The sequence below is a fragment of the Thamnophis sirtalis genome, unplaced genomic scaffold, assembly GCF_051295495.1.
Source record: "Thamnophis sirtalis isolate CommonGarterSnake01/CBP01778 unplaced genomic scaffold, rThaSir2_p1.2 scaffold_2, whole genome shotgun sequence".
NCBI lineage: Eukaryota > Metazoa > Chordata > Lepidosauria > Squamata > Natricidae > Thamnophis > Thamnophis sirtalis.
In genome coordinates this window covers 97594091-97615547 of record NW_028261382.1, presented here as the reverse complement: position 1 = coordinate 97615547, position 21457 = coordinate 97594091, and the positions used below count along the sequence as shown (strand labels likewise).

Below are 21457 nucleotides of genomic sequence, written 5' to 3'. Positions count from 1 at the left end.
TTTTGGGGACTGAAGTTCGCCGCGGCCACGCCCCCGGATGCTCCTCCAGCGGGGGCGGGCGCCGGAGAAGCGCGACGCTGGGACGTGGACCAATGGCGGCCCGCGGTGGGTGACGGCTCCAATGAGCGCTAGCCGCGTCTGCCTGGAGGGGCGTCGTTGCCGCCGCGGAAGGAGCAGCTCGGCTGAGGCAGACACGCCGCGCCGGCCGCCGACCTCGCACCGGTCGCCGCTCGCTCCACGCCGCCGCCCCCCCGTCCGCCGCAGAGGAAGCCGATCCGCCGCGCTTCGTCCGGATGGCTCCCGCGTCCCGAAGGCCCCGCCTGCCGCTCCTCGGCCGCCTGCTGCTGGCGGCGCTGGCTTGCCTGCCCCCGCTGTCAGGTGAGCGCCTCCGCCGCAGGCCCGCCCGCCCCCGGCCTGGAGAAGCGGCCCCCGCCGTCGCGGCCCTTCTCCCTGCCCCGGGGCCCCCGTGCGAGCCAGGGAGGCGGGGAAGGCTTCCTGCCGGGGCTGAGGCTGAGGGGGTCCGGCCTCCTCAGTGGGTGGGGGACCGTCCGCCTGGCCGAGCAGCCGAGTGGGGAGCCCGGCTCGCCTGGGCTGAGGCTTGGGGCGCCCCCCGTGGGCCGAGCTGAGAGGCTGAGGCCAAGCGAGGCTTTTGTGCCGCAGATTCCCTGGCGGTGATGTCGGTGGACCTGGGGAGCGAATCCATGAAGGTGGCGCTGGTCAAGCCCGGGGTGCCGATGGAGATCGTCTTGAACAAGTGAGCCCGAAAGCCCTCCGCCTCCGCCGCGGTTCTGGGGACGCGGCTCTGCCGGGAGGCTCACTTGTCTGCCTTGCTTGCTGTAGGGAGTCTCGCAGGAAAACCCCGCTGGCTGTGGCCCTGAAGGAGACCGAGCGGCTCTTTGGCGACGGCGCAGCAGGGATGGTAAGCCTTCGGAGGCCCTTGGCTGGCTCTCCTCCTCCTCCTCCTCCTCCTCCTCCTGCCCCCCCCTTCGGCTCTCAGTCAGCTCCCGGTGGTTCCCCCCCCCCCCTCGGTCACTCTGCCACTGAATTCTGTTACTTCGGCCTTGCCTCTCAGCACATGCGCTCCCGCCATTAAGCAGCTGGCGGGTTCTTTTCAATGCACACTGCAAAATGCAGAGAGAGGTTTGGTACTTTGAAATGTCTCCGTTTGAGCTTTATTGTGAGGAAAAAGCATTGCTGCCGCTGAGCATTGTCTGTTGTGGCGCTTTTATCTTACAGGCTATTAAAAATCCAAAGGTCACATTCCGCTATTTCCAAGACCTTCTGGGCAAACATTTTGACAACCCCCAAGTGGCTCGGTACCAGTCCTGGTTCCCAGAGCATCAGCTGGAGAAAGATGCAAGGAGGGAGACGGTCATCTTTAGGCTCTCGGAGTGAGTATCTGCAGCCATCATCTTTCACACTGCTCCGGCACAGCGACCAAGTTGACTCAGAAAGTTTTGTACTTCCTGGAAATGAGTCCTGCATTTGATTTGATTTTATTCCTTCTGGGCATTGGTCAGGTGTCCCAAGTGCTTGTTGGAATAACTGGTGGGAGGGAGGCACCTGCCTATCGCTATTCAAGGAATGGGATTTGAACCATTTGCAGTGGTTATATGGATAGAATTTAGTTCCTTGCAAAACATATTTCTACAAGCATCTTTAAGGGGACTCAGTTGTTCTTATTCTTTCAGCAAGTTGCAATATTCTCCAGAAGAGATGCTGGGTATGGTCCTGAATTATTCTCGGGCACTGGCTGAGGAGTTTGCAGGTTGGAATTGCTTTTGTGTATACATTGAAGCATGAGGATTTACTTTTGGGAATAGATGTGGACAAAAGACTGGGGGAGTGATTCTCCGGCGGGGAGGGTGTTAAGCTTTTTTCTGTTATTCTCGTCTAGCGCTACGGAGCAATAAGATTAGTTAGGATGCCGTAGTTTGCTTACCAGGCTTTCTTCCCTGAAATGTTAGGAAGAGGAGACAAGCATTTTCAGGATTAATCGCATCCCTTTGCAATAAGTTTTTATGCAAAATATATTTGCTTTTAGAAACGGGGATGGTCCTTACTTTGCTAATTTTTAATTTGTGGTTCTTCTGGAAGACATTGGAGGAGGATACAATCAGTTTTATCATTATTTTAAATTTATGCCAAGCTTTTGACAGCAACTTATCAAAAATGCTGCAAGCATTGCATAATTTTAGATCTTTGCTTTATTGTTGATAATGTTTGAGTTGTTTTTAGCAATGATGTTAGCTGGCTACTATGTTGTTGAAATAAAATGAGACGATCCATTTTGAAAATTACATTTTGCCCGCAAGTGAAGTAAACGACAAGAACTTAAAAGGTACGTGAACTGTGAGTTAACTAGCTGCTTTCACTGCTCCTTCAGAGCAACCAGTCAAAGATGCAGTAATCACCATCCCTGCGTACTTCAACCAAGCGGAGAGGAGAGCCGTTCTGCATGCTGCCAAAATGGCCGACCTCAAGGTTCTGCAGCTCATCAACGATAACACTGCCGTGGCATTGAACTACGGCGTCTTCCGGAGGAAAGACATCAATGCCACCGCTCAGGTGGGTGGGCCAGGGAGGTAGGGGGGTGGGGGCAAACTGAATAGTGCAATATATTCAGGGAGCACGATCTCATTCCCAGTTTCAAGATGAAGCTTTTGTTTATTGATTATGTGCCATCTGGACAGTGCTGACTCTTAGCAACCACAGGAGGGGTTTTTTTCAGGGTGGTCTGTTCCCAACCTGCTCCTTCAGACCTTCTGTTAGTGCACCCATTGCCACAAATAAGTCCATCCCACCTTGCTGCTGGTTGTTGTCCTCTTCTCTTTCCTTCGGCCTTTCTCAGCTTCCACGATCCTGTAAAGGAAACAAGACTAAGTAGAAATACCACATGTAAAATGGTAGTTCAGGAATAGATGCCTCTAGAGGTTTCTAGGCCCTGTCCGCAGCATCTCCTTGACAGGCGTGGCAGTGGAGAAGAAGCCGGGCTGGGCAGGCCACAAGCTGACTTGCTGGCATCCTTTTCCTAGAGTGCCTTTTGAAGGGCCATCTTTCTCTCTTTTCAGAACATCATGTTCTACGATATGGGGGCAGGCAGTACCGTCTGTACCATCGTGACGTACCAAACTCTGAAGACCAAGGACTCGGGGGTCCAACCACAGCTGCAGATCAGGGGCGTTGGGTAAGAGTTCCTGTTTGAAATCTGATCCCTCGTTTTCTGGCAAGTCAGAAGGAAAGAGAGGTGCAAATGTGTCAGAGGTTTGAGGGAAGGGAACGGAGGCTTCGGAGGGGGGGAGGGCAGAGGAGAGGGTTGGACTTATTGGCTCTTTTTGCTCAGCTTTGATCGGACGTTGGGGGGGCTGCAGATGGAGCTGCGCCTTCGTGACCACCTGGCTAAGCTCTTCAATGAGCAGCACCCGGGCAAGGATGTCCGGCAGAATCTCCGTGCCATGGCCAAGCTGCTGAAGGAGGCCAATCGGGTGAAAACGGTGTTGAGTGCCAATGTGGACCACATGGCTCAGGCAAGTGGCCCCCGGAGTCCTTGACCGCAGCTGGGCGCGAGGGGTAAAGGTGGTGGTGAGAGGGAGGGGAGCCTCCCAGGCCAATTCCTTCGCTGGAGGGTTTGGAGTGGTGAGTTGGGGGCTCTCAGGTTCTCTTTTCTTCTTTCCAGATTGAGGGTCTCTTGGATGACATCGATTTCAAGGCCAAGGTTTCCCGGCAAGAGTTTGAGAAACTGTGTTCTGACTTGTTCGAGCGGGTGGCAGGACCCGTCCAGCAGGCCCTGGGTAGCGCTGAAATGAGCCTGGTAGGTACAGGAGTGGTGGGATGCAGCCTTTGGGAGTCGCAGGGCTCCACCGACTATTTAGCTGATGAAAATGCAGGATTGCACAGCAGCGGCTGCGTCTACTTGGAAAACGTCATCGGGTTAATTGGAATATGTTCTTGTTCTGAGTTCGCACCACCCTTGGCTAGAAATGCATAATGGTAAAAGTGCTTCTGCTGCTGACCACCCAGAATGTCACCATCGGGTAGCTTAGCCTGGACAGCTCCTGAGCAGGCTCCGTCTCTTTCTCCCACTCTCAGGAGGAAATTGACCAAGTGATCCTCGTTGGAGGGGCTACCCGAGTGCCGAAGGTGCAGGAATTTCTGTTACAAGTAGTCGGCAAGTAAGGTTGCTTCCTTGGCCTCCTCCCCACTGCCCCCTCCTTGGGCGGCTGAGCGTAGCCAGTCACACCTCACCCAAGGGATCCACCCTGGCTCGTCCAGCTCAAGGCTTCCTCCTGGCTGGCCTTGCAGGAACGGAGACTTAGGCCAGCTCTTTCCGGCCGGCTGAGGGGCAGGGACCCCCGCTCAGGCATGACCTCCTCTGAAGTGGGGCACAGCTAGCAGTGGCGGGGGGGAGGGGAGGTGGTCCTCCCCTTGGCTGGTGGAGCAGAAGGACAGCATCTCCGCTTTCTCCAGAGAAGAGCTGGGGAAGAACATCAATGCTGATGAGGCTGCTGCGATGGGGGCCGTCTACCAGGCAGCTGCTCTGAGCAAAGCCTTCAAGGTGAAGCCGTTCATTGTCCGTGATGCAGCCTTGTACCCGATCCAGGTAAGAGGCAAGCGGGGAAGGGCTGGGCCTTGGGGAATGAACTGGGCCACTTTCCAGAGGGGCGAAGAGGGCAAGCAGGCCGCCCCTCCCTTCCCTCCCACAGGTTTTTCTTCCCCCCCTCCCTTCCCTCCCACAGGTTTTTTTTTAAACAATTTTTATTTATTTTTGAACAAAGACAAACAAACATAAAAATAAAAATAAACATCTTCCATTACAAATTGTAGAAAGTGTGTCAGTTGGTTACAGTATTTCCATGCATCTCTTCCATAGTCACCACCTGCTTTTCATATCAAATGGCATATTTTAAATTCACATATATTCATGTATATCACAATTATTATATCTCAACCTTAATTTGACTATAATTGTTTTTACATCCTTTTATATATAATATTCAAAATCTAGAATAGGATTATATGATAACATTCTATTAAATCATCCTAAAATCATCCAATCGTAATACATCTTTATAACATATTCTAGATAAAGCTTTTAAACCTCCTCTCATATTCTCCATTTGTTGTTTATATAAAATTTCATATTATCAAACTAATATATCTATATGTATTGTTGTTTTTAATCATTATTAATAGTTATTGTCACTTAATTTTATACGTACTACTACTATACTAAATTTAGCTTAGCTTTTACTATACATTTTCATTGCATCAACCTGTATCTTTCCAGCAATAGTGCAGTCTTATATCTTTTGCCATTTGTAGCATTAATATTCTAGTTACTTTCTTAATAAATCTTGTATGAACTTCTCTTCGCAACATGTTGTTCCTTTCGTATCTCATAAAAGCTCAAAACCCAGCATCTGCTCTTTCCATCAGCTTATCTTTGGTTATCACTAGTACTTCTGTCAAGATTTCTCTCCTTATCTCTGTCAATTTTTCTCTCTTTTCTTCTTCTGTGATTTGAAGTCTGGGGTAGAGTTCCAATCCATCTATCTCCCGTTTTGATATTCCAATCTTGCCATTACCAACCAAGCTCACTTTATTGTCAGTATCCACAGTTTTCTTATCTCTTTGCTCATTTTCTCTTCCATTTTTTGAACTCTGTCTTCCACATTCTTCATTTGATAAACATCCTCAGTTTTTCCATCAATTTTTTTTCTGTTTTGTATTCCATATTCTCTTTTCAATTCTCTCTTTCACAACTAATAGATTTTGAATTTCAAACATAATCATTTGCAATGTTACAGTTTCTTTTTCCTGCTGCGCCATTCTTCCAGTTTTGCAGGTACTGCCACCATAGGATTCAAGGCTATTTTAATAAACTTGAAACAGGTTCATTTATTATCTTTCAAGTCAAAATGTTGCCTTTCCTCCAATAGCTAGTGAGAGAACTCCCCAAAAGCACCTGTATAAACAACTTGTGCTCTTCCTACTATCACTGTCAGTAAACAAACTGAAAGAACCTTGAATCTCAAGTGATCAAAGAGAAAGAAGGAAAAACAATGTATCCAGCCTCTAAGTGGCATTGTAACTGCTTTTCCTCCTGTTGTTACAACCCTCTGTATAATTCTTATTATTATCTTCTTCATATTCCAAGCTTAAGAAAGAAAAAAACCCTTAAATGGAGATCAAAAACAATCCAATCAAGCATTATAAACAAAGAAGGAAAATTTTATTTAATAAGTGTAAGCAAAAGTGAAAAAAGAAGAAGAAAAATTCATTCAGTTTAAAAAATAGGGAGTCTTTGCAAAAGTTCCATGGGGAAAAAAAATAGAAACAGGATAACACGCTAAGTTTAATGTAGATTAATTTCGTCGCTTACAGTCTTCTATCTTCAATTTTAATTTAATTTTTTTGGGTAGTCTCTTTTTCTAATAATAAAATTTCCTCACCAATTTGATACACTTTCTCTTTTCATTTTCTTTCCGGAGCTGTCCCAACTTCAGCAGCTTCATTAGCTGCATTTCTATCGCTGGAAAAAAAGGCTATTCCTGGATCTTTCAGGGACTTTAAGGTGTCCCTGAGATCAGCAGGAGGTGCCCTTCTCAATCACCGTCTCTGCGAGATGGTTTAGATCCGAAGGGACCGTCCCTTGGCAGAAATATCGACTACGATCTCAGAGCACCAAGATCGCACATCACGACGTCAGCCCCTTTCTCCCCTCCCACAGGTTGAGTTCACTCGGGAAGTCGAAGAGGGGGACGAGTCCAGGAGTCTGAAGCACAACCGGCGCATCCTCTTCCAGCGCATGGCACCGTATCCTCAGCGCAAGGTCATCACCTTCAACCGCTACACAGACGACTTCGAATTCCAGGTCAACTACGCCGACATGGGCTTCCTGAGCGACAGCGACCTACGGTGAGGCATTTCTGGGCTGGCTGTGGGAGTCCAGGCGCTTTTGACTGCGTAGGTCCCAGGGATGGGCGGAAGCTCCAGCCTCCACCTGCTTCGCTTTCAGAGCTGGTGCCGTCCCCTGGGCTCGACACAGTCTGTCCCCTCTGCTCCTTTTGGGACCTGCGGGCGGCAGTTGGGGTCAAAGATCCTTGCCCAGCTTGCCTAGGGGTTGGCATCTCGGGGGCAGAGCTGGAAGCCGGCTGGAGGGTGAGGAAGGGCCTCCCTGCTCACCCATCCCCATCTTGCTGCAGAGCTTTTGGGTCCCTGAACCTCACGAAGGTGAAGCTGCGCGGTGTGGGGGAGAGCTTCAAGAAGCACCTGGATTACGAATCCAAAGGCATCAAGGCCCATTTCAATATGGATGAGAGTGGCGTGCTGAGTCTCGATCGGGTAAGTCAGGAGGGCCCCTGGCCTTGGTTGGTTTCATTCTTTCCCATTGGGATCTACTTTGTGAAAGCTTTCCGTGTGGTTTCCGTGGGCTTATTTCCTTCAGAGTGACAGCAGTCCTGATTGGGGAGGGGTTGAGAGGGGCCAAGGGCCACAGGTGGCCCACACCTGCTGCTGAGCCTCCAGCCCCTGCCCAGCCCACAGGAGCGTTTCTCCTGCCCTCTTGCAGGTGGAGTCTGTCTTTGAGACGGTGGTAGAGGAGAAAGCAGAGGAGGAATCCACACTCACCAGTAAGACCTTCTGCTTAGGAGCCACCGCTGGGCTTCGCAGGGGGCTGGGCCAGGGGACAAGACGGGGCCTTGTCGGAAGCCCTTCTGAGGCTGCTCTCTTCTTCTGGGCAGAACTTGGAAACACCATCTCCAGCCTGTTTGGGGGAGGCAGCCCTGGGACAGAAGCCCCCGAGAACGTGACGGAGGCTGTTCATGTGAGTCAGGGCTGGAGCCTGACGCAGGCTGGGCTGGAGTTAGCATCAACAAGGGGGGGGGGGGAGAGTTGAGGGTACCCAGGGTTTTGCATGGGGCTATACGGACATTCAGGAAGCTGGTCTTGTTTTGGCCCTGGGTTTTGCATGGGGCTTGGGCCAGGTCTCCGGATCTCTCCAGAGCCCCCCACGGCTTGGCTGAGGGGTCTGGCTGTGCAGAAGCGTCCTCAGGGCCCCTTGTGGTTTTCCGCCCCCAGGAGGAGGAAGAGGCTCAAGCAGAGTTTGGGAGAGAGGATCAGAAGGACCGTGCTGGGCCTGCGAGGGAGGAGGGTGAGAAGCAGCCGCCCAGGTCTCAGGAGAAACCTGCTGCTGGAGAGGCTTCGGCCCCTGAGGGCCCGCAGGAGGAGGACGATGCTGCAGAAAAGGGGGGGTCCAAGGTGAGGCCTTTTCTGGCAGGGAGGGGTGGGAGGCTTTTACGAGTGTCCAAGTGGAGCAGGGCACTGGTGTCTCCCGCCCTGTGCCACCCTTCCTCAGTGGGCTGCTTTCAATCCTTGTCTCCCCTTGATGGCTGATGTCCATCTGCATTGGCTCTCAGACCACAGGCCCTTCCGTGGCCCCACAAGGAGCCCCCCATAAGTGACATCCTCATAAGCATAAGTGTGGCCCCCATAAGTGTGCCCCAGTGAGGCGGGGCTCCCGGGAGCGCTTAGTCTCAGAGGCAGAGGAGACGCTCACCCGCCTCTGGCAAAAGGAAAAGGGAGCAGCCAGAAACGCCGTTGCTGCCCCCTAGGAAGCCCCAGAGAAAGCAGAGGCTGGGAAGGGGGAGGAGTCCCCCGTGAAAAGCCCCTCCGAGAAGGCAGCCGTGGCGCTGGAGGAGGAGAGGAAGGCCAGGAAGCAGCGGCTGGTGGAGGAGATTGCAGTGGAGCTGGACGTGCACGACGTGCTGGAGCTGCTGCCGGAGGAGCTGCAAAGCTCCAGCCTGAAGTAGGTGGGGGGGGGAGGCCGGCCCCTCCTTGCCTTGTGGGGGATGGGTGCTCTGGCCCTTTGCCCTCCTCCTCATCCCTCCCGACCTCCCAAGGTTGCAGGAGCTGACCGCAAGGGACCTGGAGAAGCAAGAGAGGGAGAAATCGGCCAACAGCCTGGAGGCCTTCATTTTTGAGACCCAGGTACGAGGGGAGGAGGGGTCAGAAAAGCCTGTCTCTCCCCCCCCCCCCAGCCTGCCCTAACTGACCTCCACGGACACTGCCAAGGAGCAGCCAGGAGGAGGAAATAAGGGTGGCTGCTGGAGAGGCAGGCCCCCCCCCCAGGGCTCCTCAAGGGATTTCAGAGGAGTGAGCCCCCCTCGTGCCCTGCAGGACAAGCTCTATCAGGAGGAGTACCAGTTTGTGGCAACGGAAGAGGAAAGGGAGGAGATATCCAGGAAGCTGAGTGAGGCTTCCAGCTGGATGGAAGACGAGGGCTACGCAGCCCCAACCAAGGTGAGTGGCACCAGTGCAAAGGGGCTGAGAGGCTGGAGCAGGAAGAGGCGGGCAACCCCTGGCGGTTCCCAACTTCCCCCGTCCCTGGTCAGTTGAAAAGGGGGCTTCAAGCAGTGCCTTCAGGTGGTAGCTGAGAGGGAGGGAGGGGCTGCTTCGGATGCCCCTCCCTCGTCAGGGCAGCTCACAGGAAGAGCACTCTGCAAAGAGCTGGTCAGTCAGACAGGTGGCTTGGCACGTGGCCGATAGCCTCACTCCTTCGGCACAAAAGGCCCCATACGAGAGGCCACTGTTATTGGCTCTCCTGCCACCCGTGTTTCCTTATGATGAACGGTGGGGCTTGCTGAGACCCGGTTCGTTGGCCCAAGAACTGGGTCAGCTTCTGCATGGACCCCTCTGGCTCGTGTGGGCAGTGGCTTCCCTATCAGAAGCCCTGAAAGGGTGGCTTTGCGCCAGGCTCCACTTCCTCTCCGTTGCGATTCCCAGGAGCTGAAGGAGAAGCTCTCTGAGCTGAGGAGGTTGTGCCGGAGCCTCTTCTTCCGGGTGGAGGAGAGAAGGAAGTGGCCAGACCGCCTGGCTGCCCTGGAGAGCCTGCTGAACCACTCCAGCATTTTCCTCAGGTAGGCAGGAGGCAGAGCAGGGGCCCTAGACCTCCCCCCCACCCTGGGGAGACTCTTCAGCTTCTGCAGCCGGGATTGCGCCTGTTCAGAGTGCCCGGGATGCAGCCAGGGCCTTGCAGCTTTTTACCTCTTCCATGGCGTTTCGTGAACTGTGGGGCATCCTTGTTTCTGTAAGTGGAAGCTAGAAAAGGAATTTCGGGGAAAGGCTTCAAATTGTGGGGCCTCTGATTGCTGACTTAAACAGAACTGCAGGTCTATCAACAGAAATAGAGGGTCTGCTCTTAAGTCCAGCTTGCTGGCTTCAGACCAGCTCTGCCCAGCATCAGCTGCCCTCTCCCTGGTGCAATTGAGGAGGGGGGCCGCTGCCTTGAGCCAGGGGCACCTGTGCCTGAGTTTCGCTTCAGGTGGGTTGAGCTCCTTTCCTCCTCCTTTCAGGGGGGCCCGAATGATCCCGGAGCCTGATCAGATATTCACCGAAATCGAGCTGAGCACTTTGGAGAAAGCTATCAATGAGACGGAGGTCAGTGCGGCCGCGGGAGGTGACCACAATGTTGGGGATTCCAGCCCTGCCTATGCGTTTGGGAGCCGCACTTCATCCCAAAAAGCACAGAGGGCTTCTGCTCCAGGAGGTCTCGGTGCTCTTCCTGTCTCCGAGTTCCTTCACTGAGGCAGGAGGTCAATTCCCCCAGGGAACCTTGTTCCACGCGGCTCAGCCAGGACTTGTGGCCGGTCCGATTCCTCAGGGGGGCCTTCTGAATTCCACTGCCATCGGCCTTGACTGTATGAACTGCTCAAAGGCAGCTGTAACATCCCTCGGGTGTCGTTCCCAAAGCGAGGAAGGGGCTTCTTAGGCAGAAGGCGGCCAGCAGTGAGTGGCCGGGAGACAATGACGGTTGCCTTTTTCCCAGGTGTGGAAGAACGAGACTCTGGCCGAGCAGAACAAGCTGCCCCCCACCGCCAAGCCCGTTCTGCTTTCCAAAGACATTGAGGTGAAAATCACAGGCTTGGACCGGGAGGTGCAGTACCTTCTCAACAAGGCCAAGTTCACCAAGCCCAAGAAGAGGGAGAACGCCACCGGGTCTCCGGAGAATGGCAAGACCCCCCCTCCCAAGCAGGAGACGCGGGAAGGTGAGCAGGCCTTCTGGGTTCCTGGGCTGGAGCCCCCCCCCCCCCCCGGGTGCCCATTGCTAGACTGCCCGTTGCGGGAGGGAGGGCTGCCTTCTCTGCAGAAAGGTTTCTCCTCCACAACTCTGCTCTTTTTACCAAGAGCAGATCGACCAGAAGATGCCAGCCCAGCCAAAGAGCCCCCCACGCAGGAGGAAACGCCACTGGACAATGAGCTGGACCCAGATGGAGGTGAGGGAACCCCGCTGGAGGAGGAGGAGGGGGAGGGGGAGGAGGGGAAAGCCTTTTCTTGGGTCTTCCTTGGGTCACCCCGGAGTCCACATTCACCCAGAGCCCCAGGCCACAGCAGGGGCATTTACCTGCAGTCCTCACTCGCTGGCCTTGTTCATCTACTGTTGCAAATGTCCTGGAAGATCTGCCCATCCCACCACCCCAGGGCCACCTGATCGCCGTTTGCAACCTTTCTTGATGGCTTCCCACAACTGAAATCAGAGAGGAAACCTTTGCTCTGGTCGGCTTCCCCAGCCTCCTTGTGCTTGCACTGACCCACAGCCTCTTCTCCGCCATCCTGGCTTCGTGCAGTGCTGGCTGGGCCCTTCTTCCCATGACCTCCCCGCAGCCACCCCCACCCCAGGATCCCCAAGCTCCTGACCGGGGTCTCCTGCCACTTCCCAGTTAGTGACCCATTTGTCTTGGAGTTAGGATATCAACCGGTCATTGCAGCCACCTTGCTCAGGTACAGCGGTGCCGGCCTCAAAGGCCACGGCTATCAGGCGAGCCCCTGCATCATTTGCAGCACGGCTAACATTGCAGGCAGAGGAGGGAAAAATAACGCTAGTTGAATAATGCAAAGCTGCTTAAGTGGGCTGGGACTTTCCACAAGCACCTGGCAGGGCTGGGGAGTCTGGGCAGGGAGTCCCACGCGAGTCCCTTGATTGGCCAGAGACCATGACGGGGGGGGGGGGGGACTGTCCTGGAATAATAGCAAAAGGCCCAGCGGGGTGTTTCTGAGATTGTTTCCCCATCTGAACATCTGTGTGTTCGTTTTTGTCTTCAATGTAGGCACGCAAACAGATAAGACTGCAGAGACAAAAGAGACCAGAAGCAATGATGAATTGTAACACTTCCTCAAGTCCCTGTGTGCATCATCAACATCTATTTATTTACAGTTAATTTTACTGTTTTCATGATGGACATGGTTAGTGGAACATGGCACACAAACTGATGACAAAATAGAATTGTATTTTTCCCCCTTTTTGTTTGGGGATTTGGTTCTTGCTCATTTGGAAGTTTTGTGCTGTATCAACTCCTTTCTTTAAAGACGACTTTCAGCTCTTTGGAAATGTTTGTGGGGCCTGACCCAGCTTTTTCCTGGGATCGGCCTTTTTCACCAACGGATTAAATCTACCTGGATTCCTCCAGGACACCACAGCACAGCGTACCTGCTCTGGGCTCTGCTTTTGATGCAGAAAGCAGGGCCTGCAGCGGCTCTCCTTGCCTGAAAAGCCTGGTCGTCTTACTCTCCGCCACTGGCTGCTGCCGTTGTCTTTGTTCCGCAGCTCCATGTCACAAAGTCATAGATGAAACATAAATGGGTAGGCAGGAACGGTCTGAAAGAAGCCTTAAATGCTCCCTGGTGTATCAGAACAGCCGGGCGGCAGGCCATCAACACCCAGACTGGCAAAGGCAGAGAGAATCTCCTTCTGTTCTCCTTGGTTCACTGAATGCCGCGGCCACCTTCTGCCTCGTTCTCTATCCGTTTCAAGGGGCCTCCGGGCGGCTGCTCTTGTGAGAGCAAGGGGTGCTGTCTGGGGGTGGCCGGCCGTTCTTTGCCCCTAAAGGGTCCGTCTCCTGCTAAGCACTTGAACAGTCCTGAGCCTGATTCTTCACGGGGCATTTTTTGTTTTGTTCATATGGTGCAGGGGAATGGGAAGTGGGCTGCCAAGGGGGGCTGCCGCTGAGCGGGTGCATCTCTATTTGGGCAGTTCGTCTTGCTGGCTGCTGGGCTTTGAGCTACTAGGGGGAGACGTATGAAAAAGGTCGCCTTGCAGAGGGAGACCCACTTTCTCTGTCTTCATCGTCTCCCCTGGAGGGATCTCCTTGGCAGGAGGGGGAAAGGAACGTCCTGTGTGTGTCTCGGGAGGCCTCGCCCAGTGCAAACCCCCCTAGGCTTAAGTCCGTCCAGGAGGCGATAGGTTGGGTTTCTCAATTCTGCAGATGGGGATTCCCCCCCCCCCTTTAGGCCAGTTGCTGGAGCAACTGCTGCATGGCGCCCCTCCCTCCGCCCCCATTTCCCTCCCGCCGCGGCCTTTCCAGCGGCCGAGGGGCTTATTGGCGGGGAGGGGCGCAGGGGTCTCCGCGGGCCCCTCTCCCTCCACTCTCGCTCTTGGGTGGGAGGGGGGGACGGGTTGGCTGCTGTTGCGCATGCGCTCTCGTGGGCCTAGGGTGAAGCGGCGGGGGGGGAGACTGCCATTGCTCGTAACTTAGGAAGCGGCGTTTGTGGGAGGAGTGACGTCCGCCCTGGCCAATGGGCGGCGGGATGGCGCTCGGGAGGGGCGTCTCCGGCCAGGCGAGGGAGCGCGACCGTCTTCCGGCGGGGGGGGTACGTGGGGCCGGGAAGGGGGGGGGGGCTTTTCTGCCGTTCGAGTTGGCCCGTCGCCCTCCAGGGCCGCCCTCCTTCCCCGGGGCTTCGCAAGGGCTGGGCGGGCCTGCTGAGGCTCCTCGGGCCTGGAGTGCTCCGGGCGGTGCGGGCCACGGGGGGAGAGCCGGGGCTCCCGCGTTGCCTGAGGGAGGGAGGGAGGGCTGGTGCCGCCCGGCTTGGTCCTCCGGGACAAATTAGGCCGTTTAAATAAAGAGATGCATTTTCAAGGCGGCATCATCAGTGGAGGAAGCGACCTGTGCCCGTTTTTCACACCCTCCGTGTGCGCAGAGGGCAACTGGTTCCCGTTTATGGCTGCTCCGATGTCCCAGGACCCCCCTTCCAACCAGCAACGTCATTCATTTTAACAGCCAAGATACTAATTTAACGACTGCAGTGATTCCCTCAACGACTGTGGCAAGAAAGTGGGAAATGGGCCCAAAATAAGACTACCTGTAAAAGACAGAAAAAATTGAGGCTCAAGGACTCCGGAGCGGGTCTTTCTCCGAAATTCTCCTTTCTGCGGCCAATTCAGAATTTGCAGGATGGACACTGAAGCAGGAAGACATGAAAGGTGTCAGGACTGAAGTAAAATGAAATGTTTATTACAATTGTCCCCATTGAAGCAGCCCTTCCCCATCTTTCCTGGTGAGCCCAAGTGATGGGGATGCTTTCCAAAGAGCCTGTTGGGTGGAGTGGTTAATGTGCTCCTGGCCTGGAAAGCAGACTTGAGTTCTAGTCTCGTTTTAGGCATGAAAGCCAGCTGGGGGCTTTGGGCTAGTCCCTCTATCTCGCCTCAAAGGGTTGTTGTTATCTTAGGAGAAAGGAGCATTATGTAGGTTTACTGCCTTGAGTTGCTTACAAAGCAATAAAGTATAAAAAAAACTAATAAATGTCAACTGGCAAAGAGGTTGCTTTTGTTAGGCAATTTATATAGATAGCCCCGTAATCTCTCTCCCCCTCTATCCCGAGTTGCCTTGTTAGACACCAGCAAGGGAAAGCTACATATTAATGAGGATTAAGTGTCCAGCAAGTATTAGATGCCTGTTACAACAAAAAAGGAAATAATTAACCTAATGGGGCTTAGAGCAGAAAACGTGTTGCATTTTGCAAGGTTAACCCTTAAAGGGGGGGGGGGGGCATTTAGAAGAAGAAGTTTAATAAGGCAACAGGGAGAGAAATGATAGTACTTCCAAGGCTTCTTCCATCACTTGCACAGAGGTGTATTAGTGGAAAGGCTGATAGACAAAGTTTGTCTTAAGGGTTAATTTTTGTAGCTCCTCCTCGGAGGCGAAAGGAGGCTTTGAGCCAGGAGGAAATGGAGTGGGTTAGTTTTCCTCCGAAAGAGACCCCCTTACAAACCCTCCTACTGGCTGCCTCGTCCTTCTGGGCAGCAGTCCAGACCCTGTTGGTGTTCTTGAAGGCCCTTTGCCCTTTGGGACTGACTTACTGCTGGAGTGTGATGAAACCAAATATCGAGGCTCCTGCTGGAGAAAGCCCCGTCTTTAGACTCCGAGGAGAGCCTTCAATTGAACTGTGTTTCTGGTTTTCTTAACATCGGTGGCTCCTCTGTGGCACACCTGCTACTTGGAGTGGGTGAAGGTCCTGGTATTTTGTTCTTCTGCCCATAAGCTAAATACATCTCGAAGGTGGAATGGAAAATTATTGTGCTTTGGTTCTTACCTAGAAATGGGGAGGGGTTCTTGTTTTTTAATCTGCCTGCTGTGCCCAGATGGTAAATATTTTTATGCTGAACTCGCCTTCTCCGATGGGCAGCATTTGACCCGTGTTCTGTACGTCTCTCAGCTTGCAGAAGAGGCTCTTTGTCCCCGGCGTGGCCTGCTGGGAAGATCCGGAGGAAGGAAGGCGAGGGGACCGGTCCTGACGCAGGAGGCTGCTTGTTCCAGGAAGACCTTGATCCGCTCTGTTTGGTCTTGCATGTTTGAGTTCAGAGGTCAGAACAAGGAGTGAAAAAAAAACCCTCAATGATCTTTACACGAACTCTGTTTATGACTGGCTGGCTCTGCGGGGGTCCCATTGTCGATGGGCGCATTTATACTGAACTCTGTGTCCAGCCTGGCTCTCCGGTTAATCATTCTCTAGAAAGCAGCCATGAGCGCAGCTGAGATCAAACCAGAACTTTGAGAAAAGCCTCTGCCTGGCAGAGACGCAGACGGACAGTCAGGCAGCTGCTGGCTCCCTCTTTTGAGCCCTCTGCTGCCAGCCTTCCTCTCCCCTCGGTCAGCAACTCTGCTGCGCCTGCAGTTTGGACCCTTAAAAGCCGCAGAGCCCTACTCCTTCCGTCCACTCTCTTTCTTGACCCCTGGAAGCACAGGCCCAGCCACAATGGCGGAGAAGAACTACAGCTATCACCGGTTTGTCATATTCACCGCTATGTATGTTGGGTACACCTTGTACTACTTCAACAGAAAAACCTTCTCCTTCGTGATGCCTTCAATCATGGAAGAGGTACCTTTGGACAAAGATGATTTGGGTGAGTTTTCCTTACTACCTTCCGCTTCTTTGTTCGTGGGATCCTTGGAGAGGGGACACCCGGGGTGCAGAGCCCTTTTGACGTTCTCAGAGGCTTCATACCAAGAGAGTCGGAGGGAATTTGAGAACCACAGGTGTCACTTTGCCAGGGAAACCTGCCGCTGTTTCTCAGGCGTTGCACTGTTTAGAGAGGCTGCACTATTGGGACAATATTGAATAGCTTTTATTCGGAAAGGAATTGCATGGCCAGATTTTATCTCGGTCCTTGACTGGAAGGGGCAGAATGATTCTGGCTGCTTTAATAAGGCAGCAGGAGGAAACTCTCTGTGTGTTCACCGTGGCCACTCAGAGGCCACAGGGAGCCCACAGCCAGACCCGGCGCTCAAGGGGGCCATTTTACTGCCGTCCTGTGTCAGAAAAGCACCACTTCTTCTCTGAAATGGCTGCCATTTCTCCGGCTTTCCTTCTCTCTGGCCACGGCCGGTCTTGCTGCCCACCTTGTACTCAGGATCCGGATGCCCTTTCCGGCCAGGGCCTGGTGATTGGGCTCTTGAGGTTTTTCCGGGGCTCTCGTCCAATTCAGGTCTCATCACCAGCAGCCAATCTGCCGCTTACGCCATTAGCAAGTTCGTGAGTGGTGTCCTTTCAGACCAGCTGAGTGCCCGCTGGCTCTTCTCTTCCGGCCTCCTCCTGGTGGGATTGGTCAACGTGCTGTTTTCTTGGAGTTCCACCGTTGCCCTGTTTGCGGGACTGTGGTTCTTGAACGGACTGGCCCAAGGCCTGGGCTGGCCCCCCTGTGGCAGAGTGCTGCGCAAGGTAAGCGAAGGAGCCAGTTTCCCCCCGGCAGGGGCTGTTTGGTGGGGGAGCAGCAGGTCAGGTTCTTGTCCCAGGGAAGCCAACAGAAGACGGCCCACGTGGGCAGCCCCTGGCTCTGCCTCTCCCCAGGCAGAGCTGCAAGCCGAGAACGCCGCCTTGGCTGGGAGCTTTTGGCTCTTTAAAGGAACCAAGACCTGCCCTGGCAGCTGTGGAGAGGCAGAGGCCGTCCGACCTGTGCTCTGCTAGTCAGAGACGTCATTTTTCGAGGAGGGGCTTGGATTGGCAAGGGCAGCGGGAGCTATAAATTGCAAACCATATCATGTTGCTCTCAGATATTTTGGGGATACCAGTCACCTCCTTTGGCCCTGAGCAAGTGGCCTTGTTCAGAGGTGGTTCTGCCTTTGGTGGCTGGGAGCTGCCTTAAAAGACTGTAGGCCAAAGGCCAGTTGATCCAGAACCTCCTCACCCAAACTCTTTTGGGAAACTCTTAATCCCGTGGCTGCCGCCTCCTCTTCACGTTCCCTCACAGCTCCGCATTCAGAGGCAAGGGCTAACTGTAGAAGCCGTGCCTGGAGTAAGCTTTCTGGGGCATCGTCTGCTGCATTGCTTGACTCCATTTGTATCCATGGCCTTGGAGAGGTGGAATTCACAGGGCGCCTTGTCCGTTGCCACTAAAAAAGGCGCTGTGTTTTTTCTCTATAGTGGTTTGAACCTTCCCAGTTTGGGACTTGGTGGGCCATCCTCTCCACCAGCATGAACCTGGCTGGAGGAATCGGACCCATTGTGGCAGCATTGATGGCCCTGACCTATGCCTGGCGCACCATCCTAGCCTTCTCTGGCACCCTGTGTGTGGTTGCCTCCTTGGTGTGCTTGCTCCTGATTAAGAATGAGCCTTCGGATGTAGGACTGCCCAACCTTGACTCTAAGCCCAAGAAAGGGAAACGAGGTGAGTACGTGGGGAAACAGGGGCCCTTGATCAGAGGTGCCATCTTCAGGCTCACGAAAGCAGCTTCCTCAGGGGTGCCCCCACCCCACCCCCCACCACTCCCCAGCCTTCTGGAGCGAAATGGAAACTTTGCTGTGACTTGATGCAGGTCTGAAATAAATATCCCTCTTTGTGAAGCTTTTCTTCTTATAAGCGTGTCTTCCATTTATTTTGAGTCCCAATTACATATTGGGAAGTTGTATGCTGATCAATACAGCATCTTATAAGGCGAATCTGTCAATAAACCCGTCGGGCTTCCTTCCCTTTGAGGGGCAGAGAGGAAGCGCGCAGCCTGAGCGAGGGCCAGGGCAGAGGGGCGCAGGAGAAGCGTCAGGGTGCTGAGTGCTCTCTTTCTCACAGACTCCACGAAGGACGACAGCACCTTGGCTGAGCTGCTGTGTTCGCCCTACCTCTGGGTCCTCTCCTCTGGCTACCTGGTGGTCTTTGGAGTGAAGACGTGTTGTACTGACTGGGGACAGCTCTTTCTCATCCAGGAGAGAGGACAGTCGGCCCTTGTGGGTAGGAAGCAGGCCCTTCCTTTCTCCTGGGGTTTTGAGAGCTTAGCACGTCCCAGAGGTGGACGTGGGGCCTGGGTAAACCACAGTCCGTGTTCTGGGGAACTGTATCTGTGGGGAGGTCTTTTGCGTGACTGACCAGGGGAGGAGCCCGGAGGGGCCCTGCAACAGGTAGGGATGCAGCCTCGCTGGAATTGCCCCTGTTTTTTTGCTCTTAGGCAGTTCCTATATGAGCGCCTTGGAAATTGGGGGCCTCGTGGGCAGCATTGCTGCTGGTTACCTTTCGGACCGTGCAGTGGCCAGGGTAAGCATGGAGGAGGAGGAGGAGGAAAACCCTACGCAGTCTCTGCCTGGATGCCGAGACCGAGGCGGTTTTGTCTGGGATGGGTTGACAGACACTTCGTGTCAGGGATTTTGGATCCATGCACCTGTGTGTTGCAGGTGGGTCTCTCAATCTACGGAAACCCTCGGCATACCCTGCTCATCCTGATGATGGCCGGCATGGCTGCCTCGTTGTTCCTTTTCCGAGTCACCGTAACTGACAGCTCCCCCAAGGTAACTATCGGAAGGAGGCTCAGTTATACAAGAATGGCATTGAAGGGGAATTGGTCCCCCCCCATCTCATCTCATCTCATTTATATTGTCACCTGTTTGAGTAGTGAAAGGTAACCGTTTTGAATGCTTTTACCTTTAGGTAAATGCCACATCTTGTGAGGATTTCCACAAGTAAAATGAATTGCAGTTTTAGAAACAAATTTTTAACAGAACAAAACAAAACACTGCAACTTTCAGGGAAACAAAACTGGGTTTCTGAAATCAGGGTGAAATTCATTTCCTGGATAGATTCTTTGCTTCCTGAACTTTTGGCCATTACAAGCTCATCTACTGAAGCCATGATAGGCCAGTTATCATTCATCCCAAACTGTGGCCTTTCCTCTGGCTTCAGCTCAAAAGGCTGAGAATTCCACGGATGTGGAATCTTCAGATACTGATGATGGTGATGATGATGTCCCAGTCAGCAACGACGGGGCTCAATAGGTCTGCCGTTAATTTAACATTTTTAGCTAGCAAAGTGGCTTTGGAAAATTGCTGCTAAGGGTTTTCCCTTTCTGGGGTCTTTGCTTCTGCATACAATTATTACTGTGTTTTGTCTTTTCCGGACATTCTCTTCATGCTCCTTGCTCATTTCCCTTCTTTCTTCCCCAGGGAAATTATTCTTGGACTCAATTCCTCCATCCTCTGGCTGATCTTGTGGGCCTTACAGAACATGAGGTCTTTGCTCTCTCTCTCTCTCTCTCCCTCTCTCTCTATTTCAATCATTTGGTCGCTTCAGCCACTGATTTGATGGCAGATGCAGGGTCTTTAGCAGTAGCTGCTAGCCCAGGGCTGTCAAACTTGGGGCTCATGGCTGGATGCATCAGACACTGGCCATGCCCACACCATTTAGCAAGGGGGGGGGTCAGTGTCACATGACACCCCGAGTTTGAGACCTCTGTGCTAGCCATAGAAGTGGGAGGCTTCCCTGAGGGGCTGCAGAAAGAGTTCTCTCTCTCTTTCCTAGTTATGCTGTTACAGTGAGACAACCAAGGTTTGATATTTTAGTGGTACCCTGATCTAAAAGTTACCTTAAAATAGCAGCTGGCTGAGGTGCTGTTATTTCCCACTTTCTTAAGTGGATTACTGAGAAACCACCCTTACTGAAGGTTAAAGACTGCTGGGCTTCATCTAAGGTAGCATTTCGCAGACAGTGATGAGGAAAAGGAGCCCGAGAGGCAGATGCAGATAGTAGGGAAAGATGCCCTATTCGCACACCTGACCTTTTGTCTGGCTCCGTTTTTGTAGCTCTGGATCCTGCTCTTGGGAGCCGTCTTTGGGTTTTGCTCTTATGGACCAATTGCCCTGTTTGGCGTCATAGCCAATGAGAGCGCGCCCTCCAACCTGTGTGGCACATCTCACGCCATTGTGGCCCTGATGGCTAACGGTACGTGAAAACATAATCGGAACCGGTGGAGGATCCAAGCCCACCTTGCAGCCAACACGCCCTTTCTCTTTTCAGTGGGAGGCTTCCTGGCCGGCCTGCCTTTCAGCACGATTGCCAAGCACTACAGCTGGGGAACGGCCTTCTGGGTGGTGGAGCTGATCTGCACGGCCAGCACTGTGGCCTTTTTCCTCCTGAGAAATATCTGCACCAAGATGGGCCGCGTACCGAAGAAAGTGGACTGAAAGGCCGCACGGCTTCGCTGCAAAGGAGCCTCCTTCATCCACAGCCAGGAGCTCAGAGAGGCAGACGCTCTAAGCAGGTTGGCTGCCTGCCTTTACAAAGTGGTGGCAAAATCTCACCTGGTTGTTGCTGCCAGTTCTCATCCTTCAAAACTTAGCGGATGCCCTTAGTAGCGGGCAGCACCCGGCAGAGGGGACAGAGCAGCTGAATAGAAGTTTCACCCTGAGGGATTTCTTCACTCACTCTCTCTCTCAAACACACACACACCTTTTTGGTCTGTGTGCTCATTTCCTACATTACACTTTCAACTGACATTTTCCAACTCTTCTCACAAATTACACTCGGGTATAACCAAACAGGAGGCATGTTAGAAAAAAAGGAGCCATCTCTTACTCTGTTTAGGTTCAGTCAATAGCAGGTAAGCTTAGAAGTGGACTAAAAACTACTTTTAGAAATTGAGAAAGAATAACCCTCAAACAGATCAAACTTTGTTGACTGTATCACAAGTATCAGTATAAACTGAGAGGTTCTATGTCCCATCGAACTTTTAATAGAAGAAAAGCAGCGTTTTAACTGTTGGAACCGCCTAGGAATTCTGCAGCCATGAAGCTCTCCAGATGTAATTAGATGCCTTTAGGAATAAACCTTGCTACATTTACTATAATAGCTTCTAAATTATGACTGTTATATGGAATGCGTGTGTCAACAAAAATAAAAGAATTGTCCAGTAAAAGCTATGTGTGTCCC

At 53.0% G+C, this 21457-nt stretch overlaps 2 protein-coding genes across 5 annotated transcripts; both read left to right on the top strand.

The window, feature by feature from the left end:
* The first annotated feature begins 154 nt into the window (after window positions 1-154).
* HYOU1 (hypoxia up-regulated 1) lies at window positions 155-12473 on the top strand. The gene is made up of 24 exons (XM_014055830.2): window positions 155-378; window positions 661-754; window positions 841-919; window positions 1237-1391; window positions 1692-1768; window positions 2387-2568; window positions 3072-3187; window positions 3344-3527; window positions 3677-3811; window positions 4090-4172; window positions 4468-4600; window positions 6731-6918; window positions 7206-7344; window positions 7571-7631; window positions 7743-7825; window positions 8080-8259; window positions 8613-8806; window positions 8901-8988; window positions 9178-9300; window positions 9784-9917; window positions 10353-10437; window positions 10826-11045; window positions 11190-11273; window positions 12105-12473. Exons 1-24 carry the CDS (start codon window positions 294-296, stop codon window positions 12161-12163), a joined length of 2961 nt encoding a protein of 986 aa, XP_013911305.2. The 5' UTR covers window positions 155-293; the 3' UTR covers window positions 12164-12473.
* A 1216-nt stretch (window positions 12474-13689) lies between these two features.
* Window positions 13690-21443, top strand: SLC37A4 (solute carrier family 37 member 4). 4 transcript variants are annotated; one of them, XM_014055832.2, is made up of 10 exons: window positions 13690-14254; window positions 15487-16174; window positions 16757-16989; window positions 17692-17935; window positions 18335-18493; window positions 18708-18793; window positions 18931-19044; window positions 19696-19761; window positions 20332-20470; window positions 20546-21443. In XM_014055832.2, exons 2-10 carry the CDS (start codon window positions 16027-16029, stop codon window positions 20710-20712), a joined length of 1356 nt encoding a protein of 451 aa, XP_013911307.2. In that variant the 5' UTR covers window positions 13690-14254; window positions 15487-16026; the 3' UTR covers window positions 20713-21443. The 4 variants fall into 4 exon arrangements, with proteins under 4 accessions (XP_013911307.2, XP_013911308.2, XP_013911306.2 ...); XM_014055833.2 differs by having other exon boundaries at window positions 13690-14268; XM_014055831.2 differs by having other exon boundaries at window positions 13690-14328.
* Window positions 21444-21457: the final 14 nt, after the last annotated feature.